Source organism: Ursus maritimus, unplaced genomic scaffold, assembly GCF_017311325.1.
Source record: "Ursus maritimus isolate PB19 unplaced genomic scaffold, ASM1731132v1 scaffold_11, whole genome shotgun sequence".
Classification (NCBI taxonomy): domain Eukaryota; kingdom Metazoa; phylum Chordata; class Mammalia; order Carnivora; family Ursidae; genus Ursus; species Ursus maritimus.
Window position 1 is genome coordinate 46,441,148 of NW_024423453.1, and position 21,729 is coordinate 46,462,876.

The window sequence follows — 21,729 nt, forward strand, 5'->3', positions numbered from 1 at the left end:
AAAAAAAAAAAAAAGAAAGATATCTGTTATAACCTGAGAAAATGAACAGAGTGGACACTAATACAGATTACATTAGAAGTTCTTGCCAGGGAAATAGGAAAGTTCCCACTTAATTGCTTCTATCTTTCTATGATGTTTGGTGTGTTAGAGTATCTGCTTCAGATAGGGGAAGGATGGAGCTCTAGTGGCGCAATCGGTTAGCGCGCAGTACTTACACAGATAGGAGAAGGAGGAGGCAGAATTGAAGGTTTAAGGACAACAGGTTTAATGAACATTATTGCAGATAAATCTTTGCACACTTCTGTTAATTTCTATTTGCTAACTTAATGAATATGTACATTTTTAAGGCTCTCAGAAGATACTGCCATACGGGAGAGTCAGTTTTTTAAAAAGCTGACCATAAAGCCTAGTTTGCCCACGTTGTCCCAGCATAATCATTAATACTGCCCATTATTACTCTCAAAAGTATCCAGTTTAGGGACACCTGGGTGGCTCAGTTGGTTAACCATCTGCCTTTGACTCAGGTCATGATCTCAGGGTCCTGGGATCGAGTCCAATGTCAGGCTCCTTGCTCAGCAGGGAGCCTGCTTCTCCCTCTGCCTGCTCTTCCCCCTGCTTGCATTCTCTCTCTCTCTCTCTGACAAGTAAATAAATAGAATCTTTAAAAAAAAAAAAGTATCCAGTTTGGTTGATAAATTATATATGGTCATCCTATTTACAGGTTAAGCTTGATATGAACTAAATTGAATAAATTAATTTATTAGATACTTTTTAAATATAGTTTGAGAACATTGCCTTATAAGAAGAAGGTAAGTTCTTCTAGGAAATAGTACAGTCTGTTTCACATCATATCACAACTAATGGCTCAACAGCATAGATCTAACTATTCAGTGTCTGCAGTGCTGATATGGTGAGAATATAAACACGAATTTCCAAGTGTAAGATATCACATGGAGTCATACAATTTTAGATCAAAAAGTTACCTTTGAGGTCATCTAGTGCCCCTTTCCTTTTTCTTTTGGATGAGGAAACCGAAATCTAGAGAAGTTAATGATTTGTTTAAGGCTAATTGATAGAAAATTAAGCAGAAACCAGATCTGATTCCTAATCCTAGAATTTTTTCCTTTTAAAAAAATGTTTTTTCAGTCTGCTCTGAGGAAAGCTAATTGAAAAAATAATACTAATGTTCATAATTTTTGTGCAGCATATCAGTGCTTTCATGCCTTAAAAATTAAGAAAAATTATCTACCTCTATGTCATACAAGATGGTCTTCAACTTCTGTTGTACCTCGAATTACTACCCACTATACTATTTATCCCCGGGATAAGGACAAGCGATGGGAAGGTAAGTAATAATTTCTATAGACGTGTTGAGGCTTTTCTAGATACTTTGTATCATTTTGTGGAAATATTTTTCATGATAGTGTAAAATCATCTAATAATATTTCATAGCTTTACCAAATCTATTACATATTGATACTGAGTTAAGAAAATATCTGTGAAGCTTGTAGTAGTAAATCTCAAAGTCAAAAGTTGGTTTATGGAAGCAAAAATAAGATATACACTGAAACAGAACCTAAGAGAACATCCAATTAATGCAATAATATATTTAGTATAATTCTCATACAAAGCAGATGGGCAATTTATGTAAATGCTCTAAAGCATAGTGAGTGTTTGTAACCCAGTTTGTAATTTTTATCAGATCATATTCATCCCAGAATTTTCATGTATTTTTTAAATCCTTTTTTCCTCCCAGGAATGAACATGGAGAGGTTTGCAGAAGAAGCAGATGTAGTTATAGTTGGTGCAGGCCCTGCAGGACTCTCTGCCGCTATTCGTCTAAAGCAGTTGGCTACTAAACATGAAAAGGACATCCGTGTGTGTCTAGTAGAGAAAGCTGCTCAAATAGGAGCTCATACTCTCTCAGGGGCTTGCCTTGATCCACGTGCTTTTGAAGAATTATTCCCAGACTGGAAGGAGAAGGGAGTATGAAAAATTGGTTTTTATACAAAATATAATCTTTATCGTATCTCTATTTCCAAACTACTAGAATATGGAAAACCCTTTTTATGTAATTCTGTCTCTTAGAGGATTGTTACAGATAAGCATTTTTTAACTTAAAAAGAGCCAAAAAATTGAATCGTATCAACTATACTTAAAATTTTAAGATATTAACTCATATACTCGTATAATGCCTTCTACATGCTTTATTTATGTACTGGATATGTGAGAAGGCCTTATCTTGAGAAGATATTAGAGTATTTGTACCAAATAGAATGCAGCATTTTGATTTTGAGGGTATTTCCTAACTTGTTCTATGGGTGTTTATATCATCGTTCTTAATAAAGTTGTTTGTAAATTTCCTGGGACATTGTAATATCTAAAACCCAAAGAGGATAATCTAATCAAATGTTCTAAAGAATAGATTAATATGGCCTCTCATAACCTAAGAAGAAAAGGCACTCGTACGATATGCAGAGAACTGAATGTTAATTTTACTGCTTTCATAATTTGTATGGGTTTGGTTAAAATCTTACACTTTACAAGTCTTAGCTTTTTCTTCTATAAGATGGGTTATGTTATGCCTGCCAAGGTTAGAATATTCATCACCTGTGAATATACTTTGTTAAGGTCAAAAATTATAGGATTTCTGTATTATTTCTATATGGCGTAAATTGAATTCCAAAAATTTCATCTATGCTCTTCTTTCTAAAATACCAAGCTCCTTTAAACTAGAAATACTTTAGTTAAATCTCATTAACTTTCTCTTTTCAATATTATACCAAAAATATATTATTGAATTACTATTGACATAATAATCAGTTGTAATAGAAGAAGGTTTTCAGAGCCCTATATAACTGAGCAGATACAATCCATGACATAACTGTTAATTGGAAAAATAAAATTTCTCTTATGTTTTCATCAAGCAGGAAGTTACAACTTGGAGCGAGCACCTAGGCTAAACTCCCACAGTGACAGGGAGACAGGAAGCCATGTCCAGGATGTCTCCAAGGTCCCCGAGAAAGATTTCTGGGATGTAAAACTGGCTTATTTAGGTTCTAAAAAGATTCCTATACATCTCAAAGAGACAAAGAGGATTTACAGTTCCAAGTTTTCTAAAGGAAATGATGAAAGAAAAGTGAGGAGAGTAGTTCACTTTCCCATTTGACAGTTGTTGTTTTGTTTTTTTTTGTATTTACCATTACAAATATGAACTAAAAATTTCCTTCTCTTTCCTTCTTTTGTTTTCAGGCTCCACTTAACACTCCTGTAACAGAAGACAGATTTGGAATTTTAACAGAGAAATACAGAATTCCTGTGCCAATTCTTCCAGGTAAGGTATGATAAATATTTGTAGAATCAGAGAATTCTGCACCTGGAGGGAACCACATTTCATGTGGTAAAATCTCTTCTTTTTACAGATGAGAAAACTGATGCCCAGAGATATGAAGGACTGACCCAAAGTTATATAACTAGCTTGTAGTAAAACAGGACTAGAACCTAGTTCTTTTGTCTTCCAGTCTAGAAGAATTGTAAGGCAACCCAGAATGTTAATTTAGTGTTGTAATGGTTTTTTAATTTAAAAATTAGAGCTCTATGCCAAAGTTGTAGAATATAAATGAAATTATGACAGTAGGATGATGTGTATATTTACACAGAAATTATACATTGCTTTGAATTTTTAAATTAAATATTTATGTTTTTGAGATGTTTTATTGATAAAATGTCTGATAAATTAAGCATATATTTGTAGGTCTTCCAATGAATAATCATGGCAATTACATTGTACGCTTGGGACATTTAGTGAGCTGGATGGGAGAACAAGCAGAAGGCCTCGGTGTTGAAGTATACCCTGGTTATGCAGCTGCTGAGGTTTGTATGGTTTTATTTTGTTTTTAATATTTACAGAACTAATCTCTTTTTCTTTTGAATATAAACCAAGAATGGTACAGAGGTAAAGAAATAAATATTTAGAAAAGCCACAGGATTTTAGAATTGTAAGACTAGAAGGAATCTTGGAAAGATCTAATCCAAAGAGTACTTGAATTCCTGATCTCTTACGTGTATCACGTGATTGTCTAATTTACGACTGAACACCATCGGGGATGAGATCATCTCTGTCTGACATTTGGATTGTTGATAATACTGTCTTTCTTCTGTTGAATAGAAATGTATCTTCTGTTTTACAGTACATAGAACAAATCAATGCCCTCTTCCAAGGACAGTTTTCCAATTATGATTATGCCCTGCTCTCTTCCCCACTTTCACTCTGGTGTTTTTTTCTTTCCTAGGTTAAATATTCTCAGTTCTTTTCAGCCATGATGTTATGTATAGTTTGAGTTCCTTCAGTATTCTCAGTGTCCTCTGAACACATTCCCTTTATATCCCCTTTATAAAGTGGCATCCACAATATAAAAACTACTTCAATCCTAGTGTAGAGCAGGGCTCTTGCTTTCTTCATTCTAGAAACTGTTCTTCTATTAATTCTTTCCAAATAACTTTTTTGGCAAACATATCATACTGTTGACTCTCACTAAGTATTATTGGGGAAATGATTAAAAAAATCTGCCAACCCAGAAAAATCACCTCTATAAATTATTAAAAAGTTTTATTATTTAATAAGCATTAAACCAAGACTGCAGTGCATGTCACAGGCAGTCTGCTAGGGAGATTGCCAAGACAGAAAGAAATCTCACCCTCCTACATAGCCACACAGATACAATCCATTACATACATGTTAATTGTCTTTATCCAGAGGAAAAGTAAAATTTCTTGTATCTTTTTGACAAGCAGGAAGTTACAACTGGGAGCCAAGCACCTAGCCCAAACTCCTATAGTGACAGGTAAACAGGACGCCATTCTTTTTGGTGTTCACATTTCAAATATGTCTCCAAGGCCCCTGGGAAACACATTTCTGAGACGCAGATCTGGCAGGAGTCTTAAATAAGACTTTCAGAAACATTCCTATATCTCAGAGAGACAAAGAAAGGGTTTGCAGTTAACTTTTCTAAAGGAAATGATTGGAAAAATTGACAGGAGGGGGAGTTTTTTTGGTTTTGGCCTTGGGGAAAAATAAAAAAATAGTTTTTGTTTTTAGTCTTATAATATGTAAGTCAAATAAAACAGATAGGTTTCCTGGTTAAAATGTTCTTGACTGGGGTTACTATCAAAATCACAAGTAGGTGGTTTGTAGAATCTATGATTTTCAGTTTTTGTGTACACACACACACACACCATACACACACAGTCTCTTATACCTCTCCTCTTTTCCTCAGTCCCTTAAAGATCATCTTCAATAGATTACTGTCAGATTTTTTTGGTACTCTGAGCCAGACTTCAGTTTTAGTTCAAAGCCACGTTCTACTGTTGACTCATTTTCAGGGTATGAAATAAAAGGTTTATGTTTTTCTTTTCATATCTATTGCCGCTAATCCTTGCTTACCTTTCCACTTCTGTGCTGTCTGTGTGATTCTAGTCTATGTTTTGTACTTCCTGTCTAAAGGGCATTTTCCTCCGGAGAGGAAATAGAAACCAAGTAAGAATTATAAGATATTGCTGTTTCTCATCCTCACAATTACAGTTTTGACCAGTTTTCACCAATCCTACGTGCTCCAGAAATAAACTTTAATCACCTTCGGGCTGTCTTAGACCTCTTTCTGTTTTGTTTTGTTGTGTCATTTTCTTTGGGTTTTGTGTTTTGGGCTCTTAGCTTATTTGGAACAGAGGCTTTCCTGACACTGTTGACTTCCCACCCAACCCTGATGGTCTTCATTTGTTAGAGACGCTGATTTCAGGGTCTGTGTACTTGTTTTTGATACCTGATCTCTTCAGAACGCTTTGTTTATTCTTACTAGTTTCTTTAGTGACCTCTGTAGTAGCTCCCCCCTTTTCTTCTTCATCAAGGTCGTGGCATTCTTTCATTTCCATCTGTTTGAGCTGTGTTCTTTTATACTCTAGAAGGGAGTATCTTTAAAACATGTTTCTTTTTGCCTAAACATTTTAAAGCCTGTTATTCCTGTAATCTAGAGAACATGTTCACTTTCTTAAATATGTAAGGCTGTTTATTGCTTCTTTTCAGGGTGATTATGAATCCTAAGGTGATAACCAAATGTGCTTTTATTTTAGGTCCTTTTTCACGAAGATAGCAGTGTGAAAGGAATTGCCACTAATGATGTAGGGATCCAAAAGGATGGCGCACCAAAGGTGAACGTTTTAACAGTTATGTGCGTAACAAAGTGACAAAAAAAGAATCAACTTAAATGCAGTAATTTAGCTCTGCTACAAACTGCACATTAATAAAGTATATGTTAGAATGTAATTATTAACGTGGAATTTTTCTCTTGTTAAAAAAATATAGAGGCATCTTCGAACTAAAAAGGGACTTAGGCAAGTAGATATAACATGTTTAAGAATAATTTTTTAAAGATAAAAACATGACTCATACAAATATAAAATAAACATGTGACAGAGATTTTATTTCATTCATTAATAAATGACAGAATCAGTAAGATGTTACAGCTGGTTTAAGGAGAATTCAAAAAACATACATATATGTAGGTCATTAATTATCTACATTGCCACTTCCATAATTTTCATTTCTGTGGACAAGAATCATTTGCATTACTATCAGGAATGCTGATAGAGTCTTTGATGTGATTTTGGCAAATATAAAACTGATTGCTTTCCTCTCATTCATATGTAATCCTGGATGGTTTTCAGATTTTTACAACTTTTGTTTTTGACTTTGCCAAAGAAAAGCTCTCAGGATATGGATCTCTCACTGTGTAAGATTCCTTGGAAAGAACAAGGAAGAAAACACCTCGCTTTCCCATAATAACAGAACAAATATAAATTAGCATCTCCATAAATTAATTTGTCAATTCCTATTTATTTGTTTATTATCTTAATTTCTCAACTAGATCATAAGCGCCGTGAGGGCAGAGATCATGGAGCGTTGCTCCGGTACCTACCATAGTGCTAAGTCATGTCAGGTCCTCAAAAAAGAATTTGTTAACTTAGAATTTATCCTTCTCTCTGCCATTCTTTTTTTTTTTTTTTTAAGATTTTATCTATTTATTTACTTATTTAATTGAGAGAGAGCAATTCTTTATTTAATTGAGAGAGTACAAGCAAGGAGAGGGGCCGGGGGAGGGGGGAGAAGCAGGGAGCCTGACATGGAGCTTGATCCCAGGACCCTGAGATCATGACCTGAGCCGAAGGCAGACCCCTAACGAACTGAGCCACCCAGGCGCCCCATCTCTCTATTCTTGAATAGAACGGGGAATCTAATGTAGAGTCTGTGGCAGCAGACTTTCCTATTTCTCATTACTTCCTGCTTAGAGATAAGCAAGTTGCAAAGCTCTTGAGTCTTACCTACTTGATTGTTCTTCTAAGGGTTTGACTGGTTTCATCGGAATTCTCTGAGGTCTGGGACTCTGTGTGTCCTACAGTAGGCCAAGAAGCTATTTTTTAACAAGCGCCCAAAGAATTCTGGTGCATAGCTAGGTTTGCAAACAACCCTTGTCTCCTAATACTTTTCATAATGATAAAAGAATATTATTTTTCCTGTATTCTTTCCTGTGTTACAGTTATTCTTTCCTGTATTGGGATCATTTTAAAGTATATTTTATTCTTTTAAGATTTTTATATTTAATATAACAACAGAACTGAGGCCCACAAGTTCTGCTATTCTGATATTGCATTTTTGTATGTTCTCAAATTTGTTCAAAAGTAAATTTTCATGTTTTGGGCTTTGTAGTTATAAAAACATATATTTTCTATATTGGATGGATGGATGGATAGATAGATGAGAGATAGGTGTTAAAACATAGACGAGTACAGTGGAGTCTTAGTGATGTGAATCTAAGTCTTCAAAATAACTGTTTTAGTACCACAGGTTTGGCGTGGGGAGAACCGAGTACTGTGTTTATTCTGTTATTCCACTCTCTATTTAACACACCTTGTTAGGCTTTTTTCCCTGTCATTTCACTGAAACAGCTCATCAGAGTCACAAATACCCCCACCTTGTCAATCCAGTAATCACTTCTCTGTCTTGTCGCACGCGATATCCTAGTGAGCAGCGCTGACATAGTTGGCTTCTTATGCCACCTTTGTAACCACATGTCATGAACACGCTATGAAGGTGCACACACGAGTTGTGTCTTTCCACAATGGCAGCTTTATTCGATATAAAGCAAAGTTAAATCACAATGATAAAGCAGGTTCAGGATTTCAAACTCAATGACATTTCACCATGTGATTAAACTTAGCTTCTTTTTTTTTTTTTTTTTAAGATTTTATTTATTTATTTGACAGAGAGAGAGACAGGCAGCAGGAGAGGGAACACGAGCAGGGGGAGTGGGAGAGGAAGAAGCAGGCTTCCAGCGGAGGAACCTGATGTGGGGCTCGATCCCAGAACACCGGGATCACGCCCTGGGCTGAAGGCAGACGCTTAACAACTGAGCCACCCAGGCACCCTAAACTTAGCTTCTTACACAGCATACAAAGCAGGACAGAAGGCGAGCCACACAACAAACATGGTAACAGGAGGGTGCAGGAAGTTAACGAACTGAACACAAAGTCAGTCTGTGGGCACGCAGTTGAGATAAGGCCTCGGTCTGGTCCGGGTCAGCTCTTGGCACTCACTGCTTCTGCTGTTCAAGCATGGAGGATTGAGGTTCTGTTTGGAGATCAGTCAGGCAGAGCCTTCAGCGGCAGTTGCCTTATTTCAGTGGTCAGACGTAGAGGGGTCATGTCTGAAGAGTCTGACAGTTTGCCGCCCAAATCCTCCCCTTTTCAAAGGGATATCATCAGTTTTGGGTCCCTGAAGACCTCCTCTGTTTCTGCTTGTTACCAGTTCTGGGGCGTCAGCTGACATTGTCCGGGCAAGATCTCCTAGCTGCAGTGCCTGAGCTGCTGGCATTATTGCTTGACACCGGCCCCTGCTTGACATGAGAGACTCCATTTTGCTCTCTACACTGAGCCAACGTGAGTTTGCTCCTTGGTGAGGCACAGATACCCCAGGTGGAGTTGTCACACAAAGTAAACTTCATTTGCAGCAAATAAGATCATGGGGAATAGCTTCCAAGGCCATTACTCCTGAGAGAGGGTGATGGGTACCTTCTGTTTAGGGTAAGGATGAAAATTTAGATAGGGATGCCTTGTCATTGTATGTAGAGACGGGCATAAGGTCCGTATATGTGCCTTAAGGAAACGTGCCTAATTATACATTGTGTATTATGTAAGTGAGGCCGAGGCTCCTCCTTGGGTGGGGATTTTAGTATTATAATGAGGTAAAGGTAATTGCTGGTTATTCCAGGGGTCACACCATGGTCCGTCTGCACAGGCGTGAATCGGGGGGTTTAGCTCAAAAGGTCTGGGTGGTCTGGGCCAGTGGGAGGTCTTGTCAGGGCAGTCACCATCACCTGAGGGGTGGTTTTGAGTTTCATTTGCCTGAGTTAAGAGGTAAGCCAGAAAGAAGAGCATAAGGAAAATGAGAAAGTTTGGTGAGTACAAGCTGGTGGGCAGTAAATGTCAGGTCTTGCTGTCTAGCTGGTGACACCTTCTCTTGGTTTTCCTTGTGTTTTACTGGCACTTCCTACTGTCACCTTTGCTTGCTCATCCTCTTCTTCCTATCCTGTAAATAGTGAGGCTCTAGGGCTCAGTGTTGAGTCCTCCTCTATCTACATTTTCTCCATGGTGACCTCATCTGGTCACATGGCTCTAAATACCCAAGTCCCAGAATCCTATGTGCTACTGCTTATTCAATAGTTGTATGCCACGTCTAATAGCCATCTTATTATAAAAATTCTGATTTGGACATTTTTAAGTTTCAGAAGTTAAGTGATTTGCCCATGGTCAGACAGCTGTAAGTAGTGGGGCTGGTATTTGAATATAAACAGTGTGGCTGGCTCCAGGGCCTGCCCCTTGACCACTATGGGACATACTGCCTCTAAGAGGAGGCTGAAATGTAGTAAGTGATATGTTAGTTGATTAAGATTGAACTGTTTTATAATTGGTGCCAGGAAGACTGCATGTCCATCTAGAAAAAAATAGAGCTGGGCCTTTATTTTTTAAAAATTCTGAGGATTTCTTAAAAAAAAAATTAGAAGGAAACTAGATTACAGTTCCAACCAAAGGTAGGCTAAGCCATCCTATAGAGACAAGGAGTAATAAGCCTGAAAGAGACAGACCTTTTTAAACTGTATAAAAATTAAACGCTTCTCTATACCAAAGTTACTATAAAGTCTATAGATAAATAGTAGATGGGGGACAATTTTTTTGATTACCTGTAATATCAAATAGCACATATACATTAACAAGAAAAAAGACAGCATTTTAGAAAAATGAGCAAAATCTAAAAAATTGACAATTCACAGAAGAGCAAATCCAGATGACTACTCATAAGGAAAGATACTTAAGTACCTTTTCTTCAGAGTCCACAGCTTCAATGTCATTTCTTCAAAGAAGCCTTTCCTGTTCACTCAATCCATAATTGTTTCCTTCTTTTATTCCTTCTCGTAACACCCTCTGCTTTCTTTCATAGCCCTTAATCATAATTTGTAATTATATACTCATGTATTTCTTTAATGTCTGCCTCTATGACTAGCCTGAGGGAAAGGGACGTGTCTTTTATTCATCTCTATATTCCCATTGCCTAGCATAAAACCTGGCACACAGTACGTATTCATTAATATTTCTTGACTCAAAAAGGGAAAAAGTGCTTAAAACAGTAGTCAGGGAAATGCAAATTAAAATAACAGTGACTTAGCACTGTACTTAGCAAAAAATGTAAAATGAAAGTTATCTCTCTCAGTAACTAGACTAGAGGGAAATGCTTTTCTTTTTTTTTAATTTAAATTCAGTTAGCCAACATATAGTACGTCATTAGTTTTTGATGTAGTGTTCAGTGATTCATTAGTTGCACGTAACACCCAGAGCTCATCACATCACGTGCCCTCCTTAATGTCCATCACCGAGTTATCCCATCCCCCCACCCACCTCCCTTTCCACAACCCCCCCGTTTTTTTCCTCCCGGAGTTAAGAGTCTCTCATGGTTTGGCTCCCTCTCTGATTTCTTCCCATTCAGTTTTGCCTCCCTTCCCCTCCGATCCTCTGTGCTATTTCTTATATTCCACATATGAGTAAAACCATATGATAATTGTTTTTTTCTTATTGACTTATTTCACTTAGCATAATACCCTCCAGTTCCATCCATGTTAATGTAAGTGGTAGGTATCATCCTTTCTAATGGCTAAGTAACATTCCATTGTATATATGAACCACATCTTCTTTATCCATTCATCTGTTGAAGGACAGCTCAACTTCTTCCACAGTTTGGCTATTGTGGACATTGCTGCTATGAACATTGGGGTGTAGGTGCCCCTTCTTTTCACTACATCTGTATCTTTGGGGTAAATACCCATAGTGCAATTGCTGGGTTGTAGGGTAACTCTGTTTTTAACTGCCTGAGGAACCTCCATACTGTGAGAAAAGGCTTTTCTTACATAGCTGGTGGAAAGCAAACTGGTAATATCTAGTAAAATAAAAATAGGTGTGCCCTTTGATCTAACAGTGCCACTCCTGGGAATCTATCTTATAGGAATAAAAGCACCAATATTGTAAGTATATATCTATATCGATATAGATATGTACACAGAAGTACATATATATCTATATATACATATAGATATATGTATATATATCGATATAGATATATACACAGAAGTGTATGTTTTATATTGTTTTTGGTCACAAATAAACTGGAAACAGAGTGAATAGCTATTAATAAACATTAGCAGAATAAGTGAATAAGCTATGGTATTTTCACACAGACTACTATCCAGCCATTGAAGAGAAAGGTTTGAGCTCTACAGTGACTTAAAAAGATTTCCATGAAGTATTATTAAGTGAGAAAAGTAAGATACGTTGTATTAAATGATCCTATTTTTTGTAAAATGAATCAGTAACCAAAAAAGTTTTAGTGTATATGTATTTCAGTATGTATGTATGTTTAAATATTTGGGTAAAACTGTACATACTAGATTGTTAACATGGTTTATGGATGAGTGAAGTGTAATAAGAGTGAGCAGACAAGAATAAAATAAAAAGAAACTGAAATTACAGGGTGTTTATGCAAGTGTAATATACACATATGCATATATATGACACTAATAAGCATTGCACAAGGAAAAAAATAGCAGTTACTAATAAATGTGTGAAAGATGTTCAGACTCTGTAGTAATCAAAGTAATTAATTTATTAAATTAATAATGAGATAATTCTGGGGCTCCTGGGTGGCTCAGTCGTTAAGCGTCTGCCTTCGGCTCAGGTCATGATTCCGGCATTCTGGGATCGAGCCCCACATCAGGCTCCTCCACTGGAAGCCTGCCTCTTCCTCTCCCACTCCCCCTGCTTGTGTTCCTCTCTCACTGGCTGTCTCTCTCTCTGTCAAATAAATAAATAAAATCTTTAAAAAATAATAGAATGAGATAATTCTTACCATTCATACTGAAAATATTTAGCACCAAGTGTATTCATCTAAGCAATGGTTTATAACATACTGGAACATACTGAAACATACTGGAACAGCCTAAACGTCCCACTACTGTGAATTGTTTGAAAAATTAGGGGAGTCTATTCAAGCATCAAAAATGAATGTTTTAGGGATGCCTGGGTGTCTCAGTTGAGCTCCCAACTCTTAATTTTGGCTCATGTCATGATCTCAGGGTTCTGAGATTGAGCCCGGCAACGGGCTCTATGCTGGGTGTGGAGATTGCTTAGGAATCTCTCTCTCCAGACTCTCCCTCTGCCCCCACCCGCCTCCCTCCGTGAGCTCTGTTAAAAAAAAACAAAAACAAACAAACAAAAAAAAACTTTTCTTGGTGTATATTGCTTTTACATTCAACTAAAGTGAAAACGGTTCTAAAAGTGTCAGTGTAACACTACTTTTTGTCTTTGCGTACACACAGACATGCAAATGAAATGAATAGAGGAATATCAGAAAAGATTTATTTCATTAGAGACTTTCCTGATTATTCTTTTATTCCTTTGTTAAGTAACTTTATTGAGTGCCTTGTGGTAGGCGTAAGTGCAAAATATAGAGAGCAAAAGAGAGGTAAAGGCTTTAATTGTGGCTGTTTTTCCACTTGGAAAAAAAATCAGTTTTAGAATATACATTCAGTGATAGAGAACAAGTAAAATTAAAGTGAAAAAAGCAAGTAGCTGAAGAGTATATTTAGTATGATTCTGTTTGTGTTAAAAGGATATAAATAGGATCTATATAGTTTTTTATTCATGGAAATTTTCTGGCATGATTCACAAGAAAGCTATTAATAGTGTTTTTTGCTTCAGATGATGGAACTGAAAAACCGGGAGTTGGAGGGGGAATGGATTTTTACTTTTTGCTTTATTTTCATTTGTAGAGAATATTTTTAGCATGAGTGTTTTTTATTTGCTTTTTTAATTTTTACACACTTAACTGTTCAGGTACTTTGGAAGTAAAAAAGAAAAATACAACAAAGGCACAGGATATATCATAAAATTTAAATTAGATTCCACTTACGTCAGTAGTTTTATTTCTAGTATTATGTATTTGTATTGTTTCTTCTATACTTGAATCATAGTTCAATTCAAAACCAGATTGTGAGTCTTTTTTTAAATTGTCAAATGTTGCAATTTAACATGTTTTTATTTTTTAGACAACATTTGAGAGAGGACTAGAACTACATGCAAAAGTTACAATTTTTGCAGAGGGTTGCCACGGACATCTAGCCAAGCAACTATATAAAAAGTTTGATTTGAGAGCCAATTGTGATCCCCAAACCTATGGAATTGGACTGAAGGAGGTATCCTGATTTGTTTTTGTAATTTTAATTTTTAAACTATGGAGTTTAAACTCATTTGTATTACAGTGAAGTCTGTAACATTGATTTAATTTTATAGTTGCTATATTTTTCATTGACTTAAAATGTTAATCATAACTGAAAATATTTGGGTTATTTTTAAGGAGCTAGAAAATACTGCTAATCAAATTCCATTATTTTTTCCTTATTTCATATTTTATTGGACTGATGTACATTTCCATTTGAGACGCTAACATAGGACTAAGAATGTAGAATGGGAAATCCACAAATTTGACTAAACTAGAAAGGCACATAATTCTTTGTGTTGGAATCAAGGGGAAAACCTGCTCAGAGCTGAAGGGAGGTTCTTAGTTTCTATCAAAAATCTCCTAAAGACTCTATTAGTACAAAGGTCAGCTTATGGACACTCCTGAATTGCACAAAACCCCATTAGGCAGGGGGCGGGGGCAGTGGGCTGTGGGGGCAGCTGGTCTGCAGCAGGGACGGCTGGGCTGGAGGCCGTGGCTCAGGCCCAGGACGTGGAGGTGGGAGCAGGCTGGGAAGTCTAGAGGCAGAAGTTAGTGCATTCACCCAAAGCCCGGGCTTCCCAGTCGGTCTCTAGAATGCAGATGCTTTCCTCAGACAAGTCAAATTCCATTATTATCTAAATTGTTTCTACGTGTTGTAATTGTTTTATCAAACATTGCTTGAAATCAAAGACTGGAACTTGAAAATATTTATAATATGAATTTCTTTTCATTGTAATGCCATCTGTCCTAATAAGATTTTACCTGTTACCCCTATGCTGTTTGTAGGGTGACCACATCCTACAAGAATTATTTCTTCAAAATTGCACTGAGAAGATAACTTAGTTTATGAAATATATACTCAGCCATAGTATATTGATATGAAACCTAAAATTTAATTAGATTAAGTATTATGTATTTTCTCAATTTATCCAATCTCTGTTTTCCCAAACCTGAGGCTTTTTAGAGTGTAAAAGATTCATTATAACCCTTCTGTTTAAATTTTTGGGGGGATAAAGCTCAGGACATTTCCAGTTCTGTATATAGCTAGATTTATTGTGAGTAAAGCCTTTATTGTTTTGGTAGGTTGCACATAGCACATAATATTATCTGATTTTTAGATACTTCAGATGGAAATTGTTTAAAATTTAAAACTTAACCATTCTAGGGGCTCCTGGGTGGCTCAGTCGGTTAAGTGTTTGCCTTTGGCTCAGGTCATGATCCCAGGAATCCAGCATCAGGCTCCCTGCTCAGCAGGGAGTCTCCTTCTTCCACCCTCTCTGCCTACTCTTCCACCTGCTTGTGCTCTCTCCCTCTGTGTCAAATAAATAAATAAAATCTTAAAAAAAAAAAAAAACCTTACCATTCTGAAAATAGATGAACAATTTGTTTCAGTAGGGAAAAGGGGAGTGCAGGAGAGCATAAGCTGTTTTACTGAAGAATAACATATATACTGGAAAGCAGCAGATCTTAAGTGTACAGCTCAGTTAATTTTTACAAGGTGAGCATGCCCATGGAACCACCACCCCGATCAAGATCTCGAACATTACCAGCACCCCAGAAGTTTTCCTCTTCAGTGGTGTTCCCTATAATCGCATGGAAGTCTTACCAATTTAAAAATCTAATCATTTTCTTAAAGAAATTTTTTAAAGAGTTCATAGCTTTTCTGACCTGTTTATTAGTCCAATTCATCATGCTGCTGTTTGATATAATTTTCTTTGATATGTGAAGTACTTTTTTTGTGTTTCTCTTATTACAGTTTTTCCCTTGAAATTTTCATAACTAAGACATAAAACCTGGCAAGTTTGATATATTGTGGTGGTAGAAAAAATTTAAATAATACTCTAGGACTTCTTTTTTTAAGTTATGGATTATTGATGAAAAGAAGTGGAAACCAGGAAGAGTGGATCACACTGTCGGCTGGCCCTTGGACAGACACACTTATGGAGGCTCCTTCCTCTACCATTTAAATGAAGGCGAACCCCTGGTAGCCCTTGGTTTTGTGGTGAGTTACACGCCTATTATGGAAAACTCTACTATTATGTATCATCAGTGTTATAAAATCTGGAGCATGTAAAATGCTTTTCATTTAAACGTCACTTTCTAATTTTGTCAATAGGTAAAGTGCTTGTGGCTGTTACAGGCATTGGTCTATAGCTTTAAACACACATAGCTTTTGTGATCGTAGCTGTGAAATGCCAGACACTATGCCCTATGCCTTACAGAGAATTCTAAGTTTCGTAAAAGTCCTATGAAGTATTTATATCCTTATTTTACTGACAGGACACTGAAATCCAAACAAGTTACACAAATTTCCCAAATATACCCATTAAATGACAGAGGCAGCATTCACACCTGAGTTTGTGTGACTTCAAAGCCCATTTTCCACTACAGCATGCTGTCACGAAAGATGAAATCAGCACTCGGTTTGAATCTATAACTTTTAAAAAATGTAAGCATTTTCTCCCTTTTTGGCCACTTACATCTTTGCAGTCAACTACATCTTGAATAATGCAAGGAATGGAAAAATAAGGGCTTCTGCAGCTTATACTTGGTGGCAGCTTTATAATTTAATGTTAGCTAGACTCATATGACACATTATTAAGTTTTTACATTATTGGTGTTTTTTGACACCCAGCCAGGTGTTCAATTTCTCATCTTTGTATAATTATTCCAGTGACTTAATTTTTTTGAAAGCAAAAAAGGTTTGGCTATTAATTTTAACATTTTGATAAGGCCTTATAAAATGTAACTTCTAATATTTCTTGTCCTCTTTTTTCTAAGTATGATTACATTCTGTTTCTTCATTTTTGCCTCAGTACTACCACATATAGCTTATTAGTTGATTACTAGAGTGGGTCCTGATAAATGAAAAATAATTAAAACTCCTTTTGTAGAAACATAATATTAGACACCTACAAATATTTTTCTAATTTGGGCTTTTGTTTACAGAGCACAATGATTTATTTATATATTCTAAATTTTTAAAGATTGGCCAGTTATTAACATAGGGTATCATTTGTTTACCCTTTCTTTTCCAAACAGATTTTACTCAGTTATTCATTTAAGTTTGGGTTACTACATATATTTCTCCAAGTACTTGGAATACAAGAAATTACATGTTAGAGCTTGAATACAAGAAGTACATGTTTTCTCATAAATATTGATCACATTTTAGCTTGATATAATTTGATATCTAATTGTATATTGTATAATAATTTATATTTATTGTATAATAAAATGTCTAATTGTAAAAATTTACTAAATTTAAATATAAAAATTTTAAGGTTGGTCTAGACTACCAGAATCCATATTTGAGTCCGTTTAGAGAGTTCCAGAGGTGGAAACACCATCCCAGCATTCAGCCAACTTTGGAAGGTGGAAAAAGGATTGCGTATGGAGCTAGAGCCCTGAATGAAGGTGGCTTTCAGGTAACTCATCCAACTTTTTTATTTCTTATTTCTGTATTATAAAGTAAACATTGAAAATACAATGTAATAAATTCAGATAAAGAATAGAAAATTATCTCATAGGAAGAAACTTTAAGCAGAACATCTAGTGTTTATAAAACTGTGTCACACCATAGTTAAATAAAATTATACCATGAATTTAGTTTTAAGAATATATTGATTTCTTGAGATAAATTTATAGGCTTTTTGTTGGTGGTTAGTTTTTAACCAGAAAATTAAAATTATATGATCCAAAGATATTTTCCTTTATTCCTTAGCTGCCGGGAAACAAAGACAGATTTAGTTTTCCACAAAGGTATTTAATTCATCCCAACTACCTAGTAACATCCATGCCTTTTGGGTGGCCTCTGTCAAGCTTTTGCCCTTAATTGTCTATTTTAGTATATGTTCATAATAAATCTTATGAAATGTTAATGTAACATTATATGTTAACTAATTGGATTTAAATTAAAAAAAGAATACAGTATATAATACATATAACATACAAAAAAAAAGAAAAAGAAACTGGTAGCTCAAGTCTATACAAAGAACTTTGTAGTCATTAAAAATACGATGGGTACATCTACAGCTACTGACATGGAAAAGATGTCAAAGATACAACATTAAGTAAAAAGAAAAAGAAAAGCAAGCTATAAAACAGCATGGTTATAAAAAATGGTAATGTATTGAGTATATATAGACAATGAGATAAAAACCTAGGTAGCTATGATAAAAGCTGTTAGTACTGCTCTAAAAACATTAAGTAGGATCTAAAAAATTAGCTCTAAAATTTATACCAAGTGATTTAAAGCAAGTTACTTATCTTCTCTGGCCTTTATTTTATAGATGATCCTTTCTGTCTCTAATATTCTAGGAATCTGGAACCATTTTATAGATATCTTTTTTTTTTTTTGTAATTCTGTTTTAAAAGTAACAGATGATAGAAAATTGGGGGGGGGGGAGTTAACCTTTAAAGTGAAGTTCCATTATTACTGTAACAGTAGTTCATAAAGTCAAGTAAAACCATAGCTAACTTATGAATGTATTCAGTACAATCTTAAAATAACAGTATCCCTAAATTCTGTTGCTGTCGGATTACTTCTCATGAGGTTGTTTTGTTTCTAGAGTAGTAATTCATTTGTAACAAATATTTATTAAATTGCATAACTATGTTCAAGCCCATTCAGGTCTTTTGCACAGTCTCTATAATACCTGTCAGTCTAATTCTGCTCTTCTTAATTTATAGTGTAAAGTTCCCAGTGTATTCAATAGGACATACAGATTTGTATTTAAAAACATCGGCCTGTGTGTTTCAACATCTCAGCTGATTTTTTAAAATGGTGGGAAGAGTTGACTACACACACACACACACACACACACACACTCACTTTCTACTTAAATTTTCTGATTCAGTTAGTCAAAGATTGAGAAATTTATTTCTTGTAAGTTTTTGAACCTTAAGCAATAACTTGGAACATTTGATTTTGTTTATTTTGAGCTAACAAATATGACATGCTTTTTTTCCCTTTTTTTAATTTTTAAAATCATAATGATTTTATAAATGGAAGTTTATACCTCTTAATCCACTTCACATATTTTGCCATCTCCCCACTCATCTCCCCTCTGGCAACCACCAGTTCTCTTTATAAATGAGGTTGTTTCTGTATACGTAACTTTTTATTTCTTTTTTTCCCCAATCTGTACCAAAACTTACCTTTTCTGGAGGGTTTCCAGTTATTTGTGGCTTAATGAATATTCTAGAATACATTTCTCAGTGCAACTTTTCCTCAGTCCATAGTTCCTTAACAAGATATCCAGCTGCCAGTAACACTGTCCCTACAGGGTAGGATATTCCCAGGATGTAAAAATACATTTTGCTTGGGCTATAAGATTTTTATTCATAGGATTTATGCACCAATTTGGACGAACTTGCACTAACAGTCCATGTCCTTTTATTAAACTTCACAGTGTTTCTTGAGTCAGACTTAGTGTTAGCAGGGCCACAGCCCTATTTAAGAAAAGTGTCATTATCCAAATTCCTAACTATTACTATCCTATCTCTTTTCAGCTAGTAATATTCCGGAAGGCCCTCCCTCCTCTTATCTATTCTGTGATCGTGATTTCACGCACTTTTATCTAGGTGGTTCTGATATTGAATTCAGTCTGAGAACCGTAATCATAAATTCATTCCCCACATGTACCGTGAAAGGACCTGAACTCTGATCCATCTCATACCAGCGTTCCTTCTGCCCTCCAGGTTCTCCTCTCACCACCTCTCCCTCATAGTTAGAATTCTGTGATTGATGGGAGCTGTGGCCACAGATCCCTCACTATGACAGATGGAGCTGATGGCACTGGTTTCCCTGTTTATCCCCTCTGAGCCCCTTTCAGCACCATCAGCCAAATTCTTAACCACCCACCACTTTCTCAATAGAGACTGTGGCTTACTTTAGGAAGCCCTTTAAGAAGAAAAACTGCAGAAGGAAGAAAGAACAACTCTGCATTGGCTTTCTCTTCTTTCCTTTTCAAACTATAGATTAGAATACATTTTAGCATGCAAATAATCTCATTTAGCCACTACATTGTAGGGTATGTATAAGCTTTTACTGACTAACCCAGAAAATACCACCACCTCTTACTACATTGTTTTTCATGAAAAATATATGCTGAGGCCCAAACAACGGTCTTAAAATGTATTTTGGAAATTCAGCTTACTCTTAAGCTAATTATATTCTTCAAGGAAGTAGCTAATCGTAATAATGCTGTGATGAGAACTTAAGTTTCCGTTCCTAGATATCAAAGTAAAATAAAAAGGGCATATAGAGTTAACATCCTTTGTAAATCATGTGTTACTGGGAATGCATGTAAAAGCAGATTACAATTTAGATAATAGTTGTTTAGGTTTAGGGAGTATTTTTAGACATGGATAGTAAAAATAATAACATGTTATTTAATATGTTAATGCTCTGGTCCTAAATCTGTCTCATGTAGGTTAGTCATGGGTAAGAAGGGGAAAAAGTCTTAGAAAAATAGTAATGGTTCTAATCCTCATTCTTAGGAAAGGGGGAAAAAAACTGCCCTTGTTCTGATTTTTTCCTTCACATTTTTCCCTACAGCCTTAGAAGACTTTAAGAGACTATAATCTGTAGTATTGTTTTGTTTGCTTAATTTAAGCTAAAAATGCACTTTGACTGTTTCTTTCCTCAGTCTATACCAAAACTCACCTTTCCTGGTGGCTTACTAATTGGTTGTAGTCCAGGTTTCATGAATGTTCCCAAGATCAAAGGTACCCACACAGCAATGAAAAGTGGAATTTTGGCAGCAGAATCTATTTTTAATCAACTAACTAGTGAAAATCTCCAATCAAAGACAATAGGTAAGAACTTCTATTTAAAGCATTGAAAACTGTCAGGTTCTTCTTGAGATATTTAAAAAAAGCTATTTAAACATACACTTTAGTATATAGAGGATGAAAATAAATACAATTAAAAATCTTGAGGTCTTCTGTATGCATATTTCAATTGACATTAAAAGATCTGCCCCTTTCACAAAGCATTCAGATGTGTGCTGTGCAAAGAAAACTAAATGACCTAATCTCAGTAATTAGATTTTTATAGCAATGTTCTGTTGTTTTCACATCAAAAGTAGAATAGAGCCAGTGATGTCCCACCTACTTAGAAATGATTTCAAGTTTGGGGTGCCTGACTGGCTCAGTTGGTAGAGCATGCAGCTCTTGATCTTAGGGTCATGAGTTTGGGTCCCCACGCTGGGTATAGAGATTGCTTAAATAAATAAACTTTTTAAAAATGTTTTAAAAAATGATTTCAAGTTTGACAGTACTGTGTTACATTTCATATATATCATATTATACACACTAAGATAACCTCACAAATACTGAAGTATCTTCAATCTGAAAACAAAACAGCTTTGCAGACTGCAGAATCCAGCAGCACCTTTTCCTTTGCGGGCTTTGCAAGCACAGGCATAGATGTGACCCTTCTGCTGTGATAGAGAGGAAGAGCTAACACTTACACCTCCATAAACCCTTAATCTATGAAGACCCTTTAGTAATTCTCAATTTTTCTCAAAATAAAAGCCTAAGTTTTCTCACTCTTCTGGTTTCATCTGTTTTTAGTCTCCCTTCCAGCCACACTGGCTTCTTTACCGTGGAGACCATCTCATGGTCTTTACTCACGGCCAAATCCCCTGCTCCCTTCACCTTTGCTCAAATATCACTCTCTCGTGGCGGCCTTATATGGACAATACCAGTTAATCTGCAACGCACACAGAGCACTTCCACCCCTTCACCCCCACAGACTGGTTTTTTTCCTATAGTATCTTCCCCCTTTTGGCACATAATTTAGTTATCAACTTTGTCTCCTTCCTCTGGGATAAACTCCAAGCGAGCAG

At 35.8% G+C, this 21,729-nt stretch overlaps 1 protein-coding gene across 3 annotated transcripts in view; it reads left to right on the forward strand.

Moving 5' to 3' along the window:
- ETFDH (electron transfer flavoprotein dehydrogenase) overlaps nt 1-21,729 on the forward strand; it is a 31,365-nt gene that overhangs the window by 6,041 nt on the left and 3,595 nt on the right. For 2 of the 3 annotated variants that reach the window (XM_008685554.2, XM_008685556.2), the window contains 9 exons: nt 1,205-1,345; nt 1,757-1,986; nt 3,253-3,334; nt 3,755-3,873; nt 6,127-6,204; nt 13,701-13,847; nt 15,735-15,875; nt 17,158-17,301; nt 20,527-20,695. In XM_008685554.2, the coding sequence (XP_008683776.1) occupies nt 1,205-1,345; nt 1,757-1,986; nt 3,253-3,334; nt 3,755-3,873; nt 6,127-6,204; nt 13,701-13,847; nt 15,735-15,875; nt 17,158-17,301; nt 20,527-20,695 (1,251 nt within the window). The remainder of the gene's footprint in view (nt 1-1,204; nt 1,346-1,756; nt 1,987-3,252; nt 3,335-3,754; nt 3,874-6,126; nt 6,205-13,700; nt 13,848-15,734; nt 15,876-17,157; nt 17,302-20,526; nt 20,696-21,729) is intronic. The other variant, XM_008685555.2, reaches the window with a different exon arrangement.